At 47.2% G+C, this 26,403-nt stretch overlaps 1 protein-coding gene across 1 annotated transcript in view; it reads left to right on the top strand.

The window, feature by feature from the left end:
* Positions 1-9,461: 9,461 nt before the first annotated feature.
* LOC149459446 (ribonuclease inhibitor-like) overlaps positions 9,462-26,403 on the top strand; it is a 46,249-nt gene continuing 29,307 nt past the window's right edge. Inside the window, exons 1-3 of the mRNA XM_089681100.1 lie at positions 9,462-9,803; positions 14,271-14,435; positions 20,063-20,227. Coding sequence (XP_089537226.1) covers positions 9,724-9,803; positions 14,271-14,435; positions 20,063-20,227 — 410 coding nt within the window. The 5' untranslated portion in view covers positions 9,462-9,723. The remainder of the gene's footprint in view (positions 9,804-14,270; positions 14,436-20,062; positions 20,228-26,403) is intronic.

Here is a 26,403-nt window from a genome sequence, read left to right as displayed (position 1 = left end):
GAGGAGTTGGTACGGGGGCCCATGGCAGATTACGGGCCTGGCAGCAGCAATGGGAGGCCGTACAGGGACCCATGACACACTCTGGACCTGGCAGCAGCATGAGGAGTCGGTACGGGGGCCCATGACACACTCTGGACCTGGCAGCAGCATGAGGAGGCGGTACAGGGGCGCATGACAGATTACGAGCCTGGCAGCAGCAACTTGGACAGGAGGACGTTCAGCTTCTGCACCGTCTGGTGCGTGCTCGCAAACTGTTGTCTCTTGGAAACGGATTCCAAGAAAGACTGCTGACGGAATCCGTGAAGAGGAGTAGCAGGAGAAGGAGCATCTGAACGAGCGGAATATGCCAACAAGCGACAACAGGGGCCCATGACAGATTACGGGCCTGGAAGCAGCATGAGGAGTCGGTACGGGGGCCCATGGCAGATTACGGGCCTGGCAGCAGCAATGGGAGGCCATACAGCACCCTATGACAAAATGGAAACCCACCAGCAGTGTGAGGAGACCTGAAAGTGGCACATGGCAGAGTGTGGCGATGGAGACAGCAGCAATGGGAGGCGGTACAGGGACCCATGAGACACTGTGGACCTGGCAGCAGCATGAGGAGGCGGTACAGGGGCCCATGGCAGATTAAGGCCTGGCAGCAGCAATGGGAGGCCCGTAATCTGCCAGCACCCTATGACAAAATGGAACCCTGGGCTGGGGCAGGCAGAACCGCCGTATCTTTATCACGGTTTTCCCAGGCCACCGAATGGCGACGCTGCATATGCTGACGCAACGCTGTAGTCCCAACATGGGCCCCCTGGCCACGCTTGACTTTCTGGCCACATAGTCGACATACGGCTACGTTTACTTCCTCGGGCGGCTTGACGAAAAATTGCCACACCGCCGAGTAGGAAACTTTGCCCCCGCTACTCCTCACTGGCTGACTGCTACTTCCTCCGTACACACCGGCACCACTACTGGCCGTGGTGGTAGGCTGCAGTGGAGCTGGTGCTCTACTCCGTGGCCGTTTGCCTCCACTGACACTGCTGCGACCCTGCTGCCTCCTGGCAGCAGCAATGGGGAGGAGGAGGCGGTACAGGGGCCCATGGCAGATTAGGGGCCTGGCAGCAGCTATGGGAGGCCCGTAATCTGCCAGCACCCTATGACAAAAAATGGAACACACCAGCAGTGTGTGAGGAGACCTGAAAGTGGCACATGGCAGAGTGTGGCGATGGAGACAGCAGCAATGGGAGGCCGTACAGGGACCCATGAGACACTGTGGACCTGGCAGCAGCATGAGGAGGCGGTGCAGGGGCCCATGGCAGATTAGGGGCCTGGCAGCAGCAATGGGAGGCCCGTAATCTGCCAGCACTCTATGACAAAATGGAACACACCAGCAGTGTGAGGAGACCTGAAAGTGGCACATGGCATGACACACTGTGGACCTGGCAGCAGCATGAGGAGGTGGTACAGGGGCCCATGGCAGATTAGGGGCCTGGCAGCAGCTATGGGAGGCCCGTAATCTGCCAGCACCCTATGACAAAAAATGGAACACACCAGCAGTGTGAGGAGACCTGAAAGTGGCACATGGCAGAGTGTGGCGATGGAGACAGCAGCAATGGGAGGCCGTACAGGGACCCATGAGAGACTCTGGACCTGGCAGCAGCATGAGGAGGCGGTACAGGGGCCCACGGCAGATTACGGGCCTGGCAGCAGCAATGGGAGGCCCGTAATCTGCCAGCACCCTATGACAAAAAATGGAACACACCAGCAGTGTGAGGAGACCTGAAAGTGGCACATGGCATGACACACTGTGGACCTGGCAGCAGCATGAGGAGGCGGTACAGGGGCCCATGGCAGATTAGGGGCCTGGCAGCAGCTATGGGAGGCCCGTAATCTGCCAGCACCCTATGACAAAAAATGGAACACACCAGCAGTGTGTGAGGAGACCTGAAAGTGGCACATGGCAGAGTGTGGCGATGGAGACAGCAGCAATGGGAGGCCGTACAGGGACCCATGAGAGACTCTGGACCTGGCAGCAGCATGAGGAGGCGGTACAGGGGCCCACGGCAGATTACGGGCCTGGCAGCAGCAATGGGAGGCCCGTAATCTGCCAGCACCCTATGACAAAAAATGGAACACACCAGCAGTGTGAGGAGACCTGAAAGTGGCACATGGCATGACACACTGTGGACCTGGCAGCAGCATGAGGAGGCGGTACAGGGGCCCATGGCAGATTAGGGGCCTGGCAGCAGCTATGGGAGGCCCGTAATCTGCCAGCACCCTATGACAAAAAATGGAACACACCAGCAGTGTGAGGAGACCTGAAAGTGGCACATGGCAGAGTGTGGCGATGGAGACAGCAGCAATGGGAGGCCGTACAGGGACCCATGAGAGACTCTGGACCTGGCAGCAGCATGAGGAGGCGGTACAGGGGCCCACGGCAGATTACGGGCCTGGCAGCAGCAATGGGAGGCCCGTAATCTGCCAGCACCCTATGACAAAAAATGGAACACACCAGCAGTGTAAGGAGACCTGAAAGTGGCACATGGCATGACACACTGTGGACCTGGCAGCAGCATGAGGAGGCGGTACAGGGGCCCATGGCAGATTAGGGGCCTGGCAGCAGCTATGGGAGGCCCGTAATCTGCCAGCACCGTATGACAAAAAATGGAACACACCAGCAGTGTGTGAGGAGACCTGAAAGTGGCACATGGCAGAGTGTGGCGATGGAGACAGCAGCAATGGGAGGCCGTACAGGGACCCATGAGAGACTCTGGACCTGGCAGCAGCATGAGGAGGCGGTACAGGGGCCCACGGCAGATTACGGGCCTGGCAGCAGCAATGGGAAGCCCGTAATCTGCCAGCACCCTATGACAAAAAATGGAACACACCAGCAGTGTGTGAGGAGACCTGAAAGTGGCACATGGCAGAGTGTGGCGATGGAGACAGCAGCAATGGGAGGCCGTACAGGGACCCATGAGAGACTCTGGACCTGGCAGCAGCATGAGGAGGCGGTACAGGGGCCCACGGCAGATTACGGGCCTGGCAGCAGCAATGGGAGGCCCGTAATCTGCCAGCACCCTATGACAAAAAATGGAACACACCAGCAGTGTGAGGAGACCTGAAAGTGGCACATGGCAGAGTGTGGCGATGGAGACAGCAGCAATGGGAGGCCGTACAGGGACCCATGAGAGACTCTGGATCTGGCAGCAGCATGAGGAGGCGGTACAGGGGCCCACGGCAGATTACGGGCCTGGCAGCAGCAATGGGAGGCCCGTAATCTGCCAGCACCCTATGACAAAAAATGGAACACACCAGCAGTGTGAGGAGACCTGAAAGTGGCACATGTTTGGGGCATGATTCATGGCGGATTTAGTCAGTTGTGTCAGGAACTGGTGGTTTGAAATCCAGACTAATCCACGCCTGATTCATTTTCACAAACGTGAGTCTCTCCACACTTTGGGTGGACAGTCGTGTCCTCCGCGGAGTTACAATACTTCCTGCCGCACTAAACACGCGCTCCGATGCCACGCTACTGGCCGGGCATGACAGCCTTTCAAGGGCAAATTCAGCTAGTTGGGGCCAAAGGTCAAGTTTCGTTGCCCAGTAGTCAAGGGGATTGTCTACCTCGGTTGGCAGGGTGCTGTCCAAGTAGGCCCAAGCCTGTTGTTTGAGGTCCTGCTCCAGGTCCACCTGATGCTGCTGCTGCTGCGGCTGGTTAGTAGTTTCCTCACTGCGCTGGTGAAGAAAGCTACTCATCATCGACTGCAGACTGAGGCAGCCGCTGCTGGTGGAGCTGCCACTGCTCCTACCACCCCACCCCTCCCCTGCTGCCATGGCAGCGGAACGCGAGCGCACAGGGCCCACAGTGTCTGAGGATGGACGTTGGCGCAGAAAGGCAGAGACCAACTGACTACATAGGTGGTTTTTATAGTACGTTATTTTGGCCTCCCTCTCAGCAGGTGTGAAAAAGGCCACCATTTTGGAACGGTAGCGAGGGTCCAACAAGGTGGACAGTCAAAAGTCATCCCTCTGTCTGATGGTTATTATTCGGCTGTCGCTACGCAAGCAACCGAGCATGCTATGGGCCATTTGTGCCAAGGAATGCGAGGGACTCCCTGCCTCCATCTCCACAGCATACTGCCACGGTGCGTCTGGGTCCTCTGTCTCCTCCTCCTCCTCCTCTACCAGATGCTCCTGCTCCTCCACTCCTGTCCGCTGAGTGGAAAAACCACCCATTTCACTCAATAATTCCTGAGCACAAATGTCCTCCTCTACCTCCTCCTCTTCTTCCTGTCCTGCCCCCACAGGGGTCATGTGGCGTTGAGATCTGTGCGCCACGTCTACCGCACCCTGACGAGCCATTGTTAACAGCATTTGTTCCAGGACGTGCAACAGAGGAATGACGTCGTTCATCCCATAGTCCTGCCGACTCACGAATAGCGTGGCCTCCTCAAAGGGCCTGAGCAAGCGGCAGGTGTCACGCATGAGCTGCCAATGGCTGACATCGAAGTTACACAGGGGAGTACCTTTATCCGCTTGTAACATCAGGAAATCGGTGATGGCCTTTCGCTGTTCGTAAAGGCAGTCTAACATGTGTAGGGTTGAATTCCACCTTGTTGCAACGTCGCAGATCAGGCGATGCTGTGGAATTCTGTTCTGCCGCTGCAGCTCAAGGAGGGTGTGCTTTGCGGTGTAGGAATGGCTGAAATGCATGCAAAGTTTACGTGACATTTTAAGGATGTCTTGCAGTGGGATGGTGGATTTTATGAACCGCTTGACAACCAGATTGAACACGTGAGCCATGCATGGCGCATGGCACAACCTTCCTTGACGCAGAGCAGACACCATGTTCTTTCCGTTGTCGGTCAACATGGTTCCGATTTTCAGTTTGCGCGGAGACAGCCATCTGTCGATTTCTCTGTTCATTACACTCAGAAGTTCCTCCCCTGTGTGACTACGTTCGCCAAGGCATACCAGGTGCAGCACAGCGTGACACCGTTGCGCCCTGCACATGTGATATGCCGGTTGGGTAATGGGACTTGGCACGGGGGTGGCGGCTGAGGACACGGCGGAAGAAGAGGTGGTAGAGGCGGACATCTTTTGTGGACCAAGGACGTGCAAACGTGGAGGCAAAAGCGGCGTGATCTGTCCAAGTTGCTGGTGCGGCTGTGACGGCACCACGTTCACCCAGTGGGCCGTAAATGACATGTACTGTCCCTGACCGTAGTTACAGCTCCACACGTCGGCGCTGCCGTGCACTTTGGCAGAGACCGCCATGCTCAAAGACTGGCCCACCATCTCTTCTACATGTGAATGCAGGGCTGGCACTGCCTTTTTGGCGAAGAAATGACGGCTTGGCACTCTCCACCACGGCGCGGCACAAGCCATCATTTCTCGGAAAGGTGCTGAGTCCACCACTTGGAAAGGGAGGGACTGCAGCACCAGCAACTTGGACAGGAGGACGTTCAGCTTTTGCACCGTCGGGTGCGTGCTCGCAAACTGTTGTCTCTTGGAAACGGATTCCAAGAAAGACTGCTGACGGAATCCGTGAAGAGGAGTAGCAGGAGAAGGAGCATCTGAACGAGCGGAAGATGCCAACGAGCGACAACTCCCCTCAGCAGAGGTGTTGGAGCCTTGACTGGCTGATAGAGGGCGATTGACGTCGGGTGACGGAGCAAGTAACGGAGCGGGTGATGGAGCGGGGGCTGGGGCAGGCAGAACCGCCGTATCTTTATCACAGTTTTCCCAGGCCACCAAATGGCGACGCTGCATATGCTGCCGCAACGCTGTAGTCCCAACATGGGCCCCCTGGCCACGCTTGACTTTCTGGCCACATAGTCGACATACGGCTACGTTTACTTCCTCGGGCGGCTTGACGAAAAATTGCCACACCGCCGAGTAGGAAACTTTGCCCCCGATACTCCTCACTGGCTGACTGCTACTTCCTCCGTGCACACCGGCACCACTACTGGCCGTGGTGGTAGGCTGCAGTGGAGCTGGTGCTCTACTCCGTGGCCGTTTGCCTCCACTGACACTGCTGCGACCCTGCTGCCTCCTGGGCAACCCACCGACTGTTTTGCTCACTGCCAAGCTGCCACCCTCTTCTCCTGATGATGCGGAAGCAATAGCCTGATGACGACGAGGCTGCCAAGTGCGATCAGCCTCATCATCATCAATTAGGGTCTCCGCCTCACTACTAGCCCCCACGGCTGCGTGTGGGTCAGGAGACAGACCTGTCTCTAGACCGGCTACCGAGCCACTCTCCTCGCCACTACTTCTTTGCCTGGCTGCTGAAGAGGCGGATGTCTCCCCCCGTTCCTGACCGCCCTCTGTTAGCTCTTCCTCACTGTACAGTGGGGCTGAGCCCACAGCATGCGATACTTCGCTTGGTGAGGGAACACCAAAGGACAGGGGCAGGTCGAGGACACGTGATTTCAGTGGGCTTGCTCCCGGGCCATGCCAACTAACGGTTGTGTCTGACGTACCCACCGACCGTTGGCTGTAGGTGTCAGAGGTGACCTGGGAAGAGGAAGATGACCGAGCCAACCAATCGATGACGGCAGGGTTGTCGGTGGAGACACGACCGCAGGATGACACCGGGAGCAATGGCCTCTGGCTGCAAATAGTGCTGCCTCGACCCCTTCCTCTGCTGCCACGTCTGCTCGCTCCTAAAACATTGCCTCCTCTGCCACTCCTCTGCATGTTGTCTGACATACTCTTTAATTCAACGATTATGTGTCCCTGAGTAACAATTCTGTGTCCCTGAGTAACAATTCTGTGTCCCTCAGTAACACTTCTGTGTCCCTCAGTAACAATTCTGTGTCCCTCAGTAACAATTCTGTGTCTGTCCCTGAGTAACAATTTTGTGTCCCTCAGTAACAATTCTGTGTCCCTCAGTAACAATTCTGTGTCCCTCAGTAACAATTCTGTGTCTGTCCCTGAGTAACAATTCTGTGTCTGTCCCTGAGTAACAATTCTGTGTCCCTCAGTAACAATTCTGTGTCCCTCAGTAACAATTCTGTATCCCTCAGTAACAATTCTGTGTCTGTCCCTGAGTAACAATTCTGTGTCCCTGAGTAACAATTCTTTGTCCCTGAGTAACAATTCTGTGTCCCTCAGTAACAATTCTGTGTCCCTCAGTAACAATTCTGTGTCCCTCAGTAACAATTCTGTGTCTGTCCCTGAGTAACAATTCTGTGTCGCTGAGTAACAATTCTGTGTCCCTGAGTAACAATTCTGTGTCCCTCAGTAACAATTCTGTGTCCCTCAGTAACAATTCTGTGTCTGTCCCTGAGTAACAATTCTGTGTCCCTGATTAACAATTCTGTGTCCCTCAGTAACAATTCTGTGTCCCTGAGTAACAATTCTGTGTCCCTCAGTAACAATTCTGTGTCCCTCAGTAACAATTCTGTGTCTGTCCCTCAGTAACAATTCTGTGTCTGTCCCTGAGTAACAATTCTGTGTCCCTGAGTAACAATTCTGTGTCCCTGAGTAACAATTCTGTGTCCCTCAGTAACAATTCTGTGTCCCTCAGTAACAATTCTGTGTCTGTCCCTGAGTAACAATTCTGTGTCTGTCCCTGAGTAACAATTCTGTGTCCCTGAGTAACAATTCTGTGTCCCTCAGTAACAATTCTGTGTCCCTCAGTAACAATTCTGTGTCCCTGAGTAACAATTCTGTGTCCCTGAGTAACAGTTCTGTGTCCCTGAGTAACAATTCTGTGTCCCTGAGTAACAATTCTGTGTCCCTCAGTAATAATTCTGTGTCCCTTAGTAACAATTCTGTGTCCCTCAGTAACAATTCTGTGTCTGTCCCTGAGTAACAATTCTGTGTCTGTCCCTGAGTAACAATTCTGTGTCCCTCAGTAACAATTCTGTGTCCCTCAGTAACAATTCTGTGTCTGTCCCTGAGTAACAATTCTGTGTCTGTCCCTGAGTAACAATTCTGTGTCTGTCCCTGAGTAACAATTCTGTGTCCCTCAGTAACAATTCTGTGTCCCTCAGTAACAATTCTGTGTCCCTGAGTAACAATTCTGTGTCTGTCCCTGAGTAACAATTCTGTGTCCCTGAGTAACAATTCTGTGTCCCTCAGTAACAATTCTGTGTCCCTGAGTAACAATTCTGTGTCCCTCAGTAACAATTCTGTGTCTGTCCCTGATTAACAATTCTGTGACCCTCAGTAACAATTCTGTGTCTGTCCCTGAGTAACAATTCTGTGTCCCTGAGTAACAATTCTGTGTCCCTGAGTAACAATTCTGTGTCCCTGAGTAACAATTCTGTGTCAGTCCCTGAGTAACAATTCTGTGTCTGTCCCTGAGTAACAATTCTGTGTCCCTCAGTAACAATTCTGTGTCTGTCCCTGAGTAACAATTCTGTGTCTGTCCCTGAGTAACAATTCTGTGTCCCTCAGTAACAATTCTGTGTCTGTCCCTGAGTAACAATTCTGTGTCTGTCCCTGAGTAACAATTCTGTGTCCCTCAGTAACAATTCTGTGTCCCTCAGTAACAATTCTGTGTCCCTAAGTAACGTTTCTGTGGCCCTAAGTAAAGTTTCTGTGGCCCTAAGTAACGTTTCTGTGGCCCTAAGTAACGATTCTGTGGCCCTAAGTAACGTTTCTGTGGCCCTAAGTAACGATTCTGTGGCCCTAAGTAACGTTTCTGTGGCCCTAAGTAACGATTCTGTGGCCCTAAGTAACGATTCTGTGGCCCTAAGTAACGTTTCTGTGGCCCTAAGTAACGATTCTGTGGCCCTTAGTAACGTTTCTGTGGCCCTAAGTAATGTTTCTGTGTCCCTAAGTAACGATTCTGTGGCCCTAAGTAACATTTCTGTGGCCCTAAGTAACGTTTCTGTGGCCCTAAGTAACGTTTGTGTCCCTAAGTAACGTTTCTGTGGCCCTAACTCTCTCCCTGAATACAGCCAGGTCTGTCTCTCTTGAATGACTGGAGGCAAATGGAGAATTCTAAAATGGCCGCCATTTATAGCTCGACCATTACACAGTGCTGGCTGGCTGGCTGGCTGCTGATTGGCTAATGTGATCACATGTCATGAATGAATGCATTATGGGTCAGCGCGCCTTGTCTGCGCGCCTTCCCAGACATCCCCGCTCCGTCACCGCACATGTCGCCGCCATTTTAGGAAAAATTTCAATTCGCGCATCTGAAGTCTGCTTATTTTCGGATTCGTCGCGAATCGAAATTTTCCTAATATTTGAAACGAATTCCACTTCGCCTACTTCGATTCGCTCATCTCTAGTTGCCAACTAGGGTGTATAGGTCACTCATTTTTCAGCCCCCCTTACCCTCCCAAATGATTATTGTTACAGATGTCTTCTATCCTACTCTGCCCCAACTTCCAGTAAGATCTTGGGGCTGCGCAATTTTGTGTCACCGAGCTACAATTTAAAACTGTGTAATTTGGCAACAAGCCAGAGCCTTGTGGGGAATAGTATGGATTTAGACTGAGATAGCGACCTGGTCAGTCCACTTTTTCAGCAGTGCGTAGACATTGAATATGTTTTGGAGACTGGCAGCTAAAATGAAACTGAAACTTACAGAGGTTCTTCTTACGTGCTTACAGCCAGATCACATGGCCAGAGAGGATGAATGTTAATATTGCATGATAAACTTCCGTGCTTCATTTGCTCGTGAGTGTCGTCCAATTATCACGAACGGTGAATTCACCCCCAATTATACAAACTCAGCTGCATCCGGTGGATACATCAGACGTTAAGACCATGCGTCTTATTCTTTGTGAGGCCGAAGCCCTAAAGCAAGAAGTCCTACTGGCCACCACCCTGGGACATGTTCCCACAAGGTTAGTCTTGATATAAAAACCAGACAGAAAAACATGAAATATAGAACTACCCACAGAGATTCCTGCAGTCCAGGGTATGTATATACTGTATATACACAGTACATCCTGGACAGCAAGTGGTTATACCAGGATCATGGCTGCACCTGCATCCATGATCCTGTTGCTGTTTGTTAACCCCTCGCCTACCGGGCACTTCTACCCCCTTATTTACCAGGCCAATTTTCAGCTTTCAGCGCTGCCGCACTTTGATTGACAATTGCGCGGTCATGCAACATTGTACCCATATGAAATTTTGATCATTTTCTTCTCACAAATAGAGCTTTCTTTTGGTGGTATTTAATCGCCACTGGGCGCTTTACTTTTTGCGCTATAAATAAAAAATTGCCAAAAATTTGAAAAAAAAAAAAAATTTCTTTGTTTCTATTATAAAATTTTTCAAACAGGTAATTTTTCTCCTTCACTGATGTGCGTTGATGAGGCAGCACTGATGGGCACTGATAGGCGGCACTGATGGGCACTGATAGGCAGCACTAAAGGGCACTGATAGGCAGTACTAATGAGGTGGCACGGATAGGCGGCACTGATAGACAGCACTAATGAGGTGTCACGGATAGGCGGCACTAATATGCAGCACTGATAGGCGGCACTGATAGGTGACACTGATGATGGGTACTGATAGACGGCACTGACTGGCATCACTGCTGGGCACTGACTGCCACAACCGCTGGGCACTGACTGGTGGCACTGACTGGCAGCACTGCTGGGCTGCACTGGTGGGTGGCACTGGTGGGCAGCACTGGTGGGTGGGCACAGGTGGGTGGCACTGGTGGGCACAGGTGGGTGGCACTGGTGGGCACAGGTGGGTGGGCACAGGTGGGTGGCACTGCTGGGCACAGGTAGGTGGCACTTCTGGGCACAGGTGTGTGACATTGCAGAGTGGCACAGGTGGGTGCACTGCTGGGCACAGGTGGGTGCACTGCTGGGCACAGGTGGGTGATCTGCTGGGCACAGGTGGGCGGAGCTAGTGGGCGCACTGCTGGGCACAGGTGGGCGGAACTTGCGGGTGGCACTGCTGGGCACCGATCATCAGGGCCCTGATGATCGGTGCCGATCCCCGCTGTGACAACTGCCGGTTCTCGGCAGTACTTTCCTCACGATCTGACAGTGTGAGGAAAGTGCAGCCGAGAACCGGCACTTGCATTTCCCTCTGATCAGCGTGTCATTGGACACCGCTGATCACGTGGTAAAAGGCCGCTGTGATTGGACTTTTACCACATCACGTGATCAGCTGTGTCCGTAGGACAGAGAGATCACGGAGATCGCCGGGTGCGCAGGAGAGCGCGTTCTGGGAGGACGTCATATAACGTCCACCCAGAACTGGCCGGCCGCAGTGCAGCCGTCATTCGGCTATCTGCGGTCGGCAACAAGTTAAAGCCGGCCACCAGCTTTCTTGTAAAAGTGAGCCTGGCAGCGTACACCCTTCCTGATCGCTTTTACGGTCCTCACCTCCTGCCACCACCCACATTGGTTCCCAGACATTTCACACAAAGGAAGCGATACAGAGAACAGGAGACTTATTCATACAAGTACATGGTACAGCAGGCACAGATCAGGGATAGCAAATGTTGGGTTTACATGTTCTTTAATCTGATAATCTGTAAAGGCTTTTAAAGCATCGCCATGGACATTCTTTGGTCCCGTAGATGTAAACCTTGACACGTTTACTATCTATTTACTCAAAGCAACATCATCTTTTAGATTTGAACCAAAAAGCGGGTAATATATAGCATTTATGTGCCCTATAATTAACTCTAACTACTTCAAGACAGGACTGTTACCCCCTTCCTATCTCAGCCATTTTTCAGATGTTAGGACTGTTGCACTTTGAATGAAATTTACTCAGTCATGCAACACTTAACCTAAATTAATTTGCTATAATTTTTTGAGACAGATAGAGCTTTCTTTTGGTGATATATATATATATATATATATATATATATATATATATATACAGTTGCAAGAAAAAGTATGTGAACCCCTTGGGATTACGTGGAGTTTTGCATGAATTGGGCATAAAATGTGCTCTGAACATCATCTAAGTCACAACAATAGAAGAACACAGTCTGCTGAACATAATACTACACAAACATTAGATGTTTCAATGGTTTAATTGCACATAACATGTAAACATTCACAGTGCAGGGAGGAAAAAGTATGTGAGGCCCTAGCTTAATGACTTCTCCCAGAGCTAATTGGAGCCAGGAGTGAGCCAACCTTGACTCCAATCAGTGCGATGATATTGGATGTGTTGCTGACAGCTGTCCTGCCCTTAAAAAACACACACCTGTTTTGGGTTTACTGGTTTCAAGAAGCACTGTCTGATGTGAACCATGCCTCGCAGAAAAGAGCTCTCAGAAGACCTACAATCAAGAATTGTTGACTTGCATGAAGCTGGAAAGGGTTACAAAAGTATCTCCAAAAGCCTTGATGTTCATGTGTCCACAGTAAGACAGACTGTCTACAAATGGAGAAAGTTTAGCACTGTTGCTACTCTCCCTATTCGTGGTCGTCCTGTAAAAATGACTGCAAGAGCACAGCGCAGAATGCTGCATGAGGTAAAGAAGAATCCCAGAGTGTCAGCTAAAGACCTACAGAAATCTCTGGCACATGCTAACATTTTTGTTGACACATCTACAATAAGGAAAACATTAAACAAGAATGGAGTACATGGGAGGACACCACGGAGGAAGTCATTGCTGTCCAAAAAGATTGCAGCACGTTTGAAGTTTGCAAAAGAGCACCTGGATGTTCCACAGCACTACTGGCAAAATATACTGTGGACAGATGAAACCAAGATTGAGTTGTTTGGGAAGAACACACAACATATGTGTGGAGAAAAAAAGGCCCAGCACACCAACATCAAAACCTCATCCCCACTGTGAAACATGGCGGAGGGAGCATCATGGTTTGGGGCTGCTTTGCTGCCTCAGGGCCTGGACGGATTGTTGTCATTGATAGGAAAATGAATTCCAGAGTTTATCAAGACATTTTGCAGGAAAACGTACGACCATCTGTCCGCCAACTGAAGCTCTGCAGGGGATGGGTGATGCAACAGGACAATGACCCAAAGCATACAAGTCATTCAACAAAACAATGGCTGCAACAGCACAGAATACGCCTTCTGGAGTGGCCCAGTCAGAGTCCTGACCTCAACCCCATTGAAATGCTGTGGCATGACCTTAAGAGAGCGATTCACACCAGACACCCCAAGAATATTGCTACACTGAAACAGTTTTGTGAAGAGGAGTGGTCCAAAATGACTCCAGATCGTTGTGCAGGTCTGATCTGCAACTACAGGAAACGTTTGGTTGAGGTTATTGCTGCCAAAGGAGGGTCAACCAGTTATTAAGTCCAAAGGTTCACATACTTTTTCCTCCCTGCACTGTGAATGTTTACATGTTATGTGCAATTAAACCATGGCAACATCTAATGTTTGTGTAGTATTATGTTCAGCAGACTGTGTTCTTCTATTGTTGTGACTTAGATGACGTTCAGAGCACATTTTATGCCCAATTCATGCAAAACTCCACGTAATCCCAAGGGGTTCACATACTTTTTCTTGCAACTGTATATATACAGTGAAGGAAATGCGTATTCACTCCCCTGCTGATGTTGAATGTTCGCCCCTCACAAAGAAATGATCAGTCTAAAAATCGAATGTTCGGTGTAACACTGAGAGACAGAATAGAAACAACAAATTCAGCAGAAATGCGTCTAACAAATGATGACTGATCTGCATGTTCATGAGGGTGTATATATATATATCAGTATTCCATGTAGTAGTGTCGGCTCCCCCTATGATGGGAAGTGATAAGCCCAGGACTTCGGGTGGTCAGCAGTCTCTGATTGGAGGATCAGTCGGTACATCTCCGGAACACACACGATCTTCCAGCTGTAACAGGGAGCCAGCTGGTGACTAAATGGGGCATGTCCAGCACTGGCTCCACCTTCTTCTACACATCTGGAGCCAATCAATAGGCGGGGGTGTGCTCTGGTTGCAGGGTTAACCCTATGTGAGTAGGATGATCGGGGCCCGATGTGTATGGGAGGGAAGCCATGTAGTGCTGGGAGGCCGCCTGTCCTCACTGAGAGCCGCAGTTTGGACTCCGCACCCCGGGAGGAGCCATCAGAGGTGAGCCGAGCCTGGGAGGATGGCGGGTCATGGAGGTGATGGGAGGAGGAGGAGGGGGGCGGACAATGGTTTTAAAACATGTTTATTTTATTTTTTTTGGGGGGGGGCACAAATAGCTGGTCATGCCAAGGGTTCAAAATAGTCTAGCACCAGCCCTTATGACATTGCCTTGCGTGGGACTTTTTTTTCCCCTGCAGTTTACTACAGCTTTAAGATACATTGCTGTGAAATATTAGATTACTAGTTATTTTCTGTTATTCTTCTCTTTTTTTAAGTTCGTATGGTAATAAACTGACAGACAGTTCCTGCATCCACCTGGCATTGGGAATAAGAAATGACCCGACGCTGAAGAGACTGGACCTGTCCAATAAAAATCTGGGGAGTCCTGATGTCAGGGATCTGATGACAGCTCTGACCACAAGCCGGATAGAGGAATTAATGTGAGAATAAAAAGACCGACTGTAGGACAAATTATTTATCCACAACACACAATATAGTAATTGTAATGCCTATGAAATGTGTTGGCCTTGGACCCTTTTTTTCTTGGGAAATTTTTACAATAAACCATTGTTGCCCAAATGCCAGGAGCATGAGACATTGCTGTAATTTCTCTAGGCCCAAGGAACAGAGTCACACGATATTAGACTGCTTAAAGCAGATAAGAAGTGTTTGTGGGACAGGACATGTTTGTGACACCTAGACATGTTACATTAGACTGCTTAAATTCGATAGGAACTTGCTTGTGCCATTAAAGATGTCTACTTGTTTAAGAAGTTAGAAATCTTTAAGTTTAGGGTAGATAAGAAGCTGATCTGAAGCAAAAGTGTGATATTCTTAGATAAACGTTGTTTGTTAGGTGTAGTGGTTGGGCGTGACTCTGTTAGCCTCACGGAACCTTTCTGCTAGCGCCTCCTAGAGTGGGTGTGGCGCCCGCCCACTTTGAAAAAGCTGCCAGAAAATGGGTTTAAAACAGGGGGCTTAAGCGGGATCAATCACAAGCCGCCTTCCTATGCGGAAGAGGACGCTCTGACACTGGGACTCTTGCCAAGGCTATATGGGCTCTTTGGTTGGTCGCGTTAATGGCTTTCCCGTGACCCCCAGTGCAGTATGGTTCTGATGGGGTCTGTTCCTTCCCGCCTTCCCATAGCTTTGGTAATGTATTAATTCTATGCTGTGACGCTGTCAAACGATGTGTCTATTTCATGCTGCAATGCTCACATTATTATTGGTGTGTGTTATTATGCAGATTGTGATGACTATAAGATATATCCTCCTGTGTGTCGTGTGATTATAAAAGTGGAGGTTTTGACAGTGCAAGAATATTGCAGTTGGATTCTGTTATTTCTTGGAGTGTTGAGTGAATGCTATGATGTGCCGGGGCAGGTATTCATCTGATAGTGGGTCTCTCACATTCTTAGAATAATTAATGGTGTAAATGCTGGGTCAACATATTTGTGTTTGTGACTGCCTGTTTACTGTGTGTGTATGACTTGCTTTTAATTATTGTATCCAGCATTGCATTACAAGCAATAAATCCTAAGGGGCACTCTTACTTTTTCATAGGAGATTCTGCCTCCAGTGCTAAGCTTAGACACACAGAACTCTACCAGTGAGATCCCACCACCGACACACACAGGGCTACGGTTAGAAACGACAGGGCCCCATACAGCCAACCTGACAATTCCCCCCCCCCCCAAAAAAAAAAAGTTTACTTTGTTTCAATTATGAATGAACACAGTGAGTGATCGGTACCAATTACTCATTGTGATTGATTTACTAAAACTGGAGAGTGCAAAATTTGATGCAGCTGTACATTGTAGCCAGTCAGCATCTACCTTCAGCTTGTTCAATTAAGCTTTGACAGTAAAACCTGGAAGCTGATTGCTTTCTATGTAGAGATGCACCAGATTTTGAACTCTCCAGTTTTAGTAAATCAACCTCATTGTGTTCATTCAGGAAAGGAAGGGACTGGTAAATGTGACATATTTACCAGACCCTTCCTCCACTCTCCATCCTGCTGGATCTTGTTGTGTGCTGGCAGCTTCCAGTGAGAAGGAGAGAATGGAACCTGGCAGCACTGTGGGGGTGAGGGCACACAAGGGGGCCTGGGCAGAAGGGGAAAAAGTAGGGGGGCACAGGGAGGGTGATGGTTGCAGTAGGGGGGGGGGAGCAAGTAATGGAACCGACCCTCTGTATGGCTCTCTGCAGCAGCTGAAAGCAGGAAAGAGAGGAGAAGAAGCCAGTTTTCAGTTGCTGCAGGGAGAGCCATACAGGGGATTGGTTCCAGTAATTACTCCCCCCCCCCATTGTGCCGATCACCCTCCCTACCCACATCCAATTCACCCAGCTGCCTGGGCCCCCTGCTGTGCTGGGCCCCGTACAGGACTGGTGGTACCCCCTTGTCCACGGCCCTGGGCACACGCATTGGGCTCTCTGTATCACATACTCTAAAAGGGAAGGTATCAATTTAGTTTGGTAACCATTTAAAAATACAGGATTATAAATGGCAAGATATGAGGACATATAATTGTTAACTGTGCAGTGAACTGAAAAAAAAAATTACAAATGCAGAAAATGAGCATCATTAATGCTAGAGGTATGACCACATCTCTAGCTTTTTATGAGGGTAATTCTCTGTAATAGACACGTGCAGTTCATTTCGTTCCGTATCGAAATTTGGACAAATGTTCTGTTATTTGGAGATTTGGATGTATCCAAATTACAATAGTGACAAATTTTAACGAATCTGAAATAACAAAAAGAAATTAGGCCCAAATTCGAATCGATTCGAAAACACATGCAACAACAAATTCAAATTTGAAAACCAATTTGAAAACAAGAATAGAATAAAATAGAACAGAAAATAAAGCAATAGAAAATAATAGAAAATAAAAGAATAGATTAGAATAGAAAATAAAAGAATAGAACAGAATAAAGTAGAAAATAAAAGCGTAAAAGAGAATATAGAATAGAAAATAGGAATAGAAAAGAAAATAATCCATTAGAATAAAATAGAAAAGATTAGACTAGAAAATCAAAGAATAGAATAGGAAAGAATGGAATCGATTAGAATAGAAAAGATTATAGTAGAAAATAAAAAAATAGAATAGAAAATAATAGAGTAAAACAGATCAAAATACAACAAAATATAAAGGAATGGAATAGAAAAACATAGAAAAGAAAATCAGAGAATAAAATAGAATAGTATAGAAAAACAATAGAATAGAATAAAATAGAAACAATATAACTGCCTTAAGAAATTTGAATTTTGAATGGAATAATTTTGAATTTGAACAGAATTCATTAGAATAGAATATTAAATAATAGAAAAGAACAGAATAGAAAAGACTAAAGTACTAAAATTGTGAGCGGCACTATGGAGACGTGAGTAGTGATCAACAAAGGCATTGTAAAAATTTTGCTGAAATAGAAATTTCCAATATGGTCGCGCAACTCTTCATATAGCCTGTATACCATCAAATACACACATGGATTGTAACATTAGAATTGCTTTTGAATTCAGTCGAATTTGAATAAATTAAATGAACTCTGAAAAACAAAATATACGAATTTCACTAATCAAACAAAACGAAACAATTTTTTTCATTTTAACCATGTCTACTCTGTAACACCATTGGGGGGGGATTTACTAAAACTGGGGTTCTCAGAATCTGGTGATGCTGTGCATGGGAGCCAATCAGCTTCTACCTTCAGCTTGTTCAATAAAGCTTTGATAATAAAACCTGGAAGCTGATTGGTTTCTATACACAGATGCACCAGATTCTGAAAGCTCCACCATTTTGGGAAGTATTTAGAAATCAGTCTAATTTTCAAATATTGCGTTATATGCATCATTTTGTGAAATAAACATATTTGCAGCATAATGCTATAATTCTTTTTCTATTTTATATCTATTACTTGGGGTATTTAAATCACGTATATATGAAATTAAAGTATTACTAAACCCCGGACCCCGCATTCCCTACATCGGCTCTCCCAGGACCCCGCATTCACTATATCCGCTCTCCCCGGACCCCGCATTCACTATATCCTCTCTCCCCGGACCCCGCATTCACTATATCTGCTCTCCTCGGACCCCGCATTCACTATATCTGCTCTCCCCACACCTTGCATTCACTATATCCGCTCTCCCTGGACCCCGCATTCACTATATCCGCTCTCCCCGGGCCCCGCATTCACTATATCCGCTCTCCCTGGACCCCGCATTCACTATATCCGCTCTCCCCGGACCCCGCATTCACTATCTCCGCTCTCCCCGGACCCCGCATTCACTATATCCGCTCTTCCCGGACCCCGCATTCACTATATCCGCTCTCCCCGGACCCCGCATTCACTATATCTGCTCTCCCCGGACCCCGCATTCACTATATCCGCTCTCCCCGGACCCCGCATTCACTATATCCGCTCTCTCCGGACCCCGCATTCACTATATCCGCTCTCCCCGGACCCCGCATTCACTATATCCGCTCTCCCCACACCTTGCATTCACTATATCCGCTCTCCCTGGACCCCGCATTCACTATATCCGCTCTCCCCGGACCCCGCATTCACTATCTCCGCTCTCCCCGGACCCCGCATTCACTATATCCATTCTCCCCGGACCCCGCAATCACTATATCTGGTCTCCCCGGACCCCGCATTCACTATATCCGCTCTCCCCGGACCCCGCATTCACTATATCCGCTCTCTCCGGACCCCGCATTCACTATATCCGCTCTCCCCGGACCCCGCATTCACTATATCCGTTCTCCCCGGACCCCGCATTCACTATATCCGCTCTCCCCGGACCCCGCATTCACTATATCCGCTCTCCCCGGACCCCGTATTCACTATATCCGCTCTCCCCGGACCCCGCATTCACTATATCCGCTCTCCCCGGACCCCGCATTCACTATATCCGCTCTCCCTGGACCCCGCATTCACTAAATCCGCTCTCCCTGGGCCCCGCATTCACTATATCCGCTCTCCCCGGACCCTGCATCCACTATATCCGCTCTCCCCGGACCCCGCATTCACTAAATCCGCTCTCCCTGGGCCCCGCATTCACTATATCCGCTCTCCCCGGACCCTGCATCCACTATATCCGCTCTCCCCGGACCCTGCATCCACTATATCCGCTCTCCCCGGACCCTGCATTCACTATATCCGCTCTCCCCGGATGCTGCATTCACTAAACCTGGTCTCCCACAGTACACACAACATGGTAATTAAATTATTTTAGTAAATATAAACTGTTAAATCCCTTTTCTCATCAGCAGTATATAGCTGACTTCTTGTGACTTCTATCAGTGTCCAGTAGAGCACTGGTTACAGCCTGTAGGAGAAGTTTTCTTTCTGCTCTAGGAGGATGCAGAACCCCTGACCTCTGTCTGCACAGAGCTGATTGGCCCTCTGCTGATCACATGTACTCTCCCCCCCAAAAAAATACCTCTCTAGCAATACATACCAAACTGAACATGTGCAAAATGGCTACGGTTCAGTCTGTCTTTTTTTTAAAATTTTTTTTAACATATAAAAAAGTCATTTTAACATATATGTTACATATATTTGTAATTGCAGTCCACAAATGTAGATTTGTATTTTTAAAGACATACAGTATATTTGAAATGTATTTTTAAAAATATTTTTCAGATATTTTGTAATAAAATCGCATTTCAACATGCAAAATAAAAAAAAGTATATATATATTTGTTTATTTATTGAAATATATTGAATAAGGCCAATATTTTACTATTTTAAATATATGTTAATATATTTGGGGAGAACATTTTTAAAATATATTTCAAATATATTTTTCTTCCATGTGGGCAGCTCCAGTCTCCACATACAAGGATGGCTCCATAGAATGCTGCAAGGAGTTACCCTGACACAGGAAACCTGGGTCAGCTGTCTTGAACTGGAACATAGGAAGGATTAAAATAATAAAGAAGCTGCATATTCAGCAAAGGACTATATCAGCCGCTGAGGATTTAATATAACTTTGTGATGTCTTGTTGTGAAATATTATATTCAAGGTTCTTTCAGTTATTCTTCTCTTCTTCTACAGTTTGCGTGGTAATAAACTAACACATACTTCCTGCCCCGACCTGGCATCGGGAATAAGAGATAACCAGACCCTGAGGACACTGGACCTGTCTGGGAACCATCTGGAGGGTCCTCATTTCAGGGATCTGATGGCGGCTCTGACCACAAGCCGGATAGAGGAATTACTGTGAGTACAACAGAATTGATTGCATCAATAGTTTTTTTTCGAGGACATTTTTTATCCCCAATACACAAAATAAAATTAAAGCCTAGGAGACACTCCTATTTTCTCATGGGGGATTCTGCATCCGGTGCTAACCCACCACAGGCACAAACATTGGCCTCTCTGTATCTTGAAACCAGTGCAAAATCTAAAAAGGGAGGGTATCAGTTTATTTTGGTAACTATTAAAAATATGAGATTATAATTGGCAATATATGAGGGAATTTAAAGTGGTTCTAAAGGTTTTTTTTTTTCATTAGAATAACAAACATGTCATACTTACCTGCTCTATATTGGTACTGCACAGAGCAGCCCTATCCCTCCTCTTCTCGGGTCTCCGTCAGGACTTGTGGCCCCTCCCGCTTGCCAAGTACTACCAGCCAACCTGCTTGCACTGGGGGCACTCATGCCTGCTCACTCTCGAGCCAGTTCTGTATGTCTTTGGGACACAGAGAGCATGGTTCAGTCATGCCCCACTCCCTCCACACTGGCTGTGATTATCTTAGGAAATGAAGAGAGAGAACGATACGGCAGACACTCCAACACCTTCCTTCAGTCCATCTAAAACCCGACTCCCCTACTGTTCAGGCTTTCCCACATTTAAGTGTTGCTCTTAGCCATCATGCCTGGCCTCCTGCCTATGGATTGGCCAAGTTCCCTTTTAAACATGCAAATCTAGGCCTCCTCCCCTCCTCTTCTAGAAAGTTCCCCCAGTTTCTAGAAGGGTGGGAGGGCTCCAGAATCCTTGATCTGTGGAACCTCCCAGCCTGTCCTGAGGTGACCTCTCTACTTGACTCCCAGGCCGACTCATTCTAGGCTTCTAGCAAGCCTCTGACTCACAAAAAAACAAATCCTGTCTAGATACATCCACCCTTCACTACAAAACAGTCATGTCCTCACTGGTTGGGGAACAAAAACAGCTCCTTAGCCCAGGAGCAGGGCATCCCATGTTAAAAAAAAACATGAGAGGGGAAAAAAGAACAAACTTGGAAGGGAATATTTACAAATGAAATCAGTAGCAAAAAATATAATATATATACAATTTACATATTTACAGTGACACTATTTACACCCCAACTACAGTTCCCTGCAGCTAGCAATATGAGAACAGAAAACACATTATGGCATACATTGCCTTGAAAAAGTCTTCTCCCCCTTGAAATGTTCCCCATGTTGTCATGTTACAATCAAAACCATAAATGTATTTTATTGGGATTGGATGTGATAGACCAACACAAAGTGGCACATAATTGTGAAGTGGAAGGAAAATGAGAAATGGTTTTCAACAATTTTTTATAAATAATTATCTGAAAATTGTGGCATGCATTTGTATTCAGCCCCCTTTACTGTGATACCCCTAACTGAAATCTAGTGGAACCAATCGCCTTCAGAAGTCCCCTAATTAATAAATAGATCCCCCCTGTGTGTCATGTAATCTCAATATAATCCAGCTGTTCTGTGAAGCCCTCAGAGGTTTGTTAGAGAACATTAGTGAACAAACAGCATCATAAAAGGCCAAGTAACACACCAGACAGGTCAGGAATAAAGTTGTGGAGATGTTTAAAGCAGGGTTAGGTGATAAAAAAAATCTCCCAAGCTTTGACCATCTCTCGGAGCACTGTTCAATCCATCATCCGAAAATGGAAAGAGCATGGCACAACTGCAAACCTACCAAGACATGGCCGCCCACCTAAACTGACAGGCCGGGCAAAGAGAACATTCATCAGAGAAGAGGACAAGAGGCCCATGGGAACTCTGCAGGAGCCGCAGAGATCCACAGCTCAGGTGGGAGAATCTGTCCACAGGACAACTATTAGTCGTGCACTCCACAAATCTGGTCTTTATGGAAGAGTGCCGAGAAGAAAGCCATTGTTGGAGGAAAGCCATAAGAAGTCCCGTTTGTAGTTTGTGAGAAGCCATGTGGGGGACACAGCAAACATGTGGAAGAAGGGGCTCTGGTCAGAGGAGACCAAAATTGAACTTTTTGGCCTAAAAGCAAAACGCTATGTGTGGCGAAAAACTAACACTGCACATCACCCTGAGCACACCATCCCAACCGTGAAACATGGTGGTGGCAGCATCATGTGGTGGGAAGGCTTTTCTTCAGCAGGGACAGGGAAGCCGGTCAGAGTTGATGGGAAGATGGATGGAGCCAAATATAGGGCAATCTTACAAGGAAACCTGTTAGAGTCTGCAGAAGACTTGAGAACGGGGTGGAGGTTCACCTCCCAGCAGGACAACGACCCAAAACATCCAGCCAGAGCTCCAATGGAATGGTTCCGATCAAAGCATCTTCATGTGTTAGAATGGCTCAGTCACAGTCCAGACCCAAAACAATGGAGAATCTGTGGTCAGACCTGAAAATTGCTGTTCCCAGACGCTGCAAAGAAGAATGGGCAGAAATGTCCCTCTCTAGATGTGCAAAGAGACATCCCCAAAAAGACTTGCAGCTGGAATTGCAGGGAAAGGGGGTCCTACAAAGTACTGACTCCGAGGGGCTGAATACAAATGCCACCACACTTTTCAGAGATTTATTTTTTTTAAAAATTTGAAAACCATTTCTCATTTTCCTTCCACTTCACAATTATGTGCCACTTTGTGTTGGTCCATCACATCCAATCCCGATAAATACATTTACGTTTTTGGTTGTAACATAACAAATCAGTGGCTAAGTGGTTAGCACTTCTGCCTGGCAGTACTGGGGTTGCCAGTTCAAACCATGGCACCACCTGCCTGGAGTTTGCATGTTCTCCCTGTGCCTGCGTGGGTTTCCTCCAGGTACTCCGGTTTCCTTGCACACTCCAAAGACATGCTGGTAGGTTAATTGGCTCCTGTCTAAATTGGTCCTAGTATGTGTATGTATGAATGTGAGTTATGGACCTTAGATTGTACGCTCCTTGAGGAATAGGGACCGATGTGGAGATTTGAGCTCAGACTGATTGCTGGCGTGTAGCCATTCCACAGACCTGGCACGCTGGAAGTGACGTCATCAGGCCGGGGTGGAAGTTGTTGGCTGTGGTGAACCACAAGCTAGATAGATTCTAAAGAGGAGGCCTGGGCTGTCATCATGACTACGTGTTTTGGGCGTGGCCCTTTGTCAAATCATCCAGGGTGGAACAATGTTTCTATGTATGAAATATCCATTATCCATACCTGGAATTCTTCTTTTAGGAGAACTACAACAGTACATATACAGTCAGGTCCATAAATATTGGGACATGGACACAATTCTAACATTTTTGGCTCTATACACCACAATGGATTTGAAGTGAAGCGAACAAGATGTGCTTTAACTGCAGACTGTCAGCTTTAATTTGAGGGTATTTACATCTAAATCAGGTGAACGGTGTAGGAATGACAACAGTTTGCATATGTGCCTCCCACTTGTTAAGGGACCAAAAGTAATGGGACAGAATAATAATAATCATAAATCAAACTTTCACTTTTTAATACTTGGTTGCAAATCCTTTGCAGTCAATGACAGCCTGAAGTGTGGAACGCATAGACATCACCAGACGCTGGGTGTCATCCCTGGTGATGCTCTGCCAGGCCTCTACTGCAACTGTCTTCAGTTCCTGCTTGTTCTTGGGGCATTTTCCTTTCAGTTTTGTCTTCAGCAAGTGAAATGCTCAATCGGATTCAGGTCAGGTGATGGACTTGGCCATTGCAGAACATTCCACTTCTTTCCCATAAAAAACTCTTTGGTTGCTTTTGCAGTCTGCTTTGGGTCATTGTCCATCTGCACTGTGAAGCGTCCAATGAGTTGTGAAGCATTTGGCTGAATATGAGCCGATAATATCCCCGAAACACTTCACAATTCATCCGGCTGCTTCTGTCAGCCGTCACATCATCAATAAATACAAGAGAAGCAGTTCCATTGGCAGCCATACATGCCCACGCCATGACACTACCACCACCATGATCACTGATGAGGTGGTATGCTGAGGACCATGAGCAGTTCCTTCTCCATACTCTTCTCTTCCCATCACTCTGGTACAAGTTGATGTCGGTCTCATCTCTCCATAGGATGTTGTTCCAGAACTGTGAAGGCTTTTTTACATGTCGTTTGGCAAACTCTAATCTGGCCTTCCTGTGTTTGAGGCTCACCAATGGTTTCCATCTTGTGGTGAAACCTCTGTATTCACTCTGGTGAAGTCTTCTCTTGATTGGTGACTTTGACACACATACACCTACCTCCTGGAGAGTGTTCTTGATCTGGCCAACTGTTGTGAAGGGTGTTTTCTTCACCAGGGAAAGAATTCTTCGCTCATCCACCACAGTTGTTTTCCGTGGTCTTCCGGGTCTTTTGGTGTTGCTGAGCTCACCGGTGCGTTCCTTCTTTTTAAGAATGTTCCAAACGGTTGTTTTGGCCACGCCTCATGTTTTTGCTATCTCTCTGATGGGTTTGTTTTGTTTTTTCAGCCCAATGATGGCTTCACTGATAGTGACAGCTCTTTGATCTTATCTTGAGAGTTGACAGCAACAGATTCCAAATGCAAATCGCACACTTGAAATGAACTCTGGACCTTTTATCTGCTCATTGTAATTGGGATAATGAGGGAATAACACACACCTGGCCATGGAACAGCTGAGAAGCCAATTGTCCCATTACTTTTGGTCCCTTAACAAGTGGGAGGCACATATGCAAACTGTTGTAATTCCTACACCGTTCACCTGATTTTGATGTAAATACCCTCAAATTAAAGCTGACAGTCTGCAGGTAAAGCACATCTTGTTTGTTTCATTTAAAATCCATTGTGGTGTATAGAGCCAAAAATGTTAGAATTGTGTCAATGTCCCAATATTTATGGACCTGACTGTAGATATTGAATGCAAAAGCCCATTAGAGTAAGAAACAGCAAAAATGTTATATATCACCAGGGAATTGTAGGTAGTGTGAGTAGTTTAGTGTATATCACAACGTACTGGTAGCATGTTAATGCTTGGGTTTAGAACATAGATGATAAATTAGTGGTGGTGGGTTGTTTTTGTTTTTACTTTTATTTATTTTTTTCCTTCTTTTCTTCTTTCCTCTCCTCTTTTGAGAACTATTGGGTAGGCAATATGGGACAGGCTGCATTACATCGTATTGCTGTCATATAAGCAGTAGGAATCTAACAATAATGCCCCATTGTAAAGAGAATGGAAGGAGTGGAGTGAATGTGAATGTATGGGGACTGTAAAAGGTAAAGAAAGGCGATTAAAAAGGATGAAAGAATTGGTAACATTGATTACTGTCATAAACTACGTTGAGAAAACTGAGTATTAAGAAAATGTAACTACTAATATTGTAAATGGTAAATATAGGTGAGAAATGTGCCTTTCTATCATGGAATGGGAACGAGGGTAAAGAGAGCCCAAGTATATCAAACAATTTGTAAGACATTGGCAAAAATAATAATTTTACAAGAGACACACTTGATTAAGGAACATACGGATTATTTAAAAAAAAAGCATGGCTATAGTGGTCTTCCCACTTTTATCATCCAACCTACTCAAGGGGTGTCTCACTGATTATACATCTGTCAGTAATATGGGAGAGTATTAGGGTTAAATGTGATCCTGAGGGCCGATATGTACAGTTGTGTTCAAAATAATAGCAGTCAGACATCACTAACCGGATCAATCACTGTTTTTGGTGGAAATGATATTTCTACAGGGCAAATAATTTCCTAGCAGGTGTAGTAGAGTAATAGAAATCCAACAGACCCAACAGTCATGACATGTATGCTGCTGATTCTGTGTCATTGAATCACTCATTGAAAGGGGCGTGTTCACAATAATAGCCGTGTGGAGTTCTATTAGTGAGGTCATTCATTCTTTGATAAACAGGTGGCAATTATTGCCCTTATTTAAGGAAGGAAGGCAGCAAATGTTGGACATGCTGGTTACAGTGCATTTCTCTCTGAAATTCTGAGGAAAATGGGTCGTTCCAGACATTGTTCGGAAGAACAGCGTACCGCGATTAAAAAGTTGATTGGAGAGGGGAAAACATATGAGGAAGTGCAGAAAATGATCGGCTGCTCAGCTAAAATGATGGCAAATGCTTTAAAATGGCAACCAAAACCTGAAAGACGTGGAAGAAAGCGAAAAACTACCATTGGAATGGATAGAAGAATAGCCAAAATGGGGCGGACTCAG

The sequence above is a fragment of the Staurois parvus genome, unplaced genomic scaffold, assembly GCF_062004578.1.
Source record: "Staurois parvus isolate SC_StPar_1 unplaced genomic scaffold, SC_StPar_1.0 ptg000260l, whole genome shotgun sequence".
In the NCBI taxonomy this organism is placed as follows: domain Eukaryota; kingdom Metazoa; phylum Chordata; class Amphibia; order Anura; family Ranidae; genus Staurois; species Staurois parvus.
This window is presented reverse-complemented; position numbering and strand designations above follow the sequence as displayed.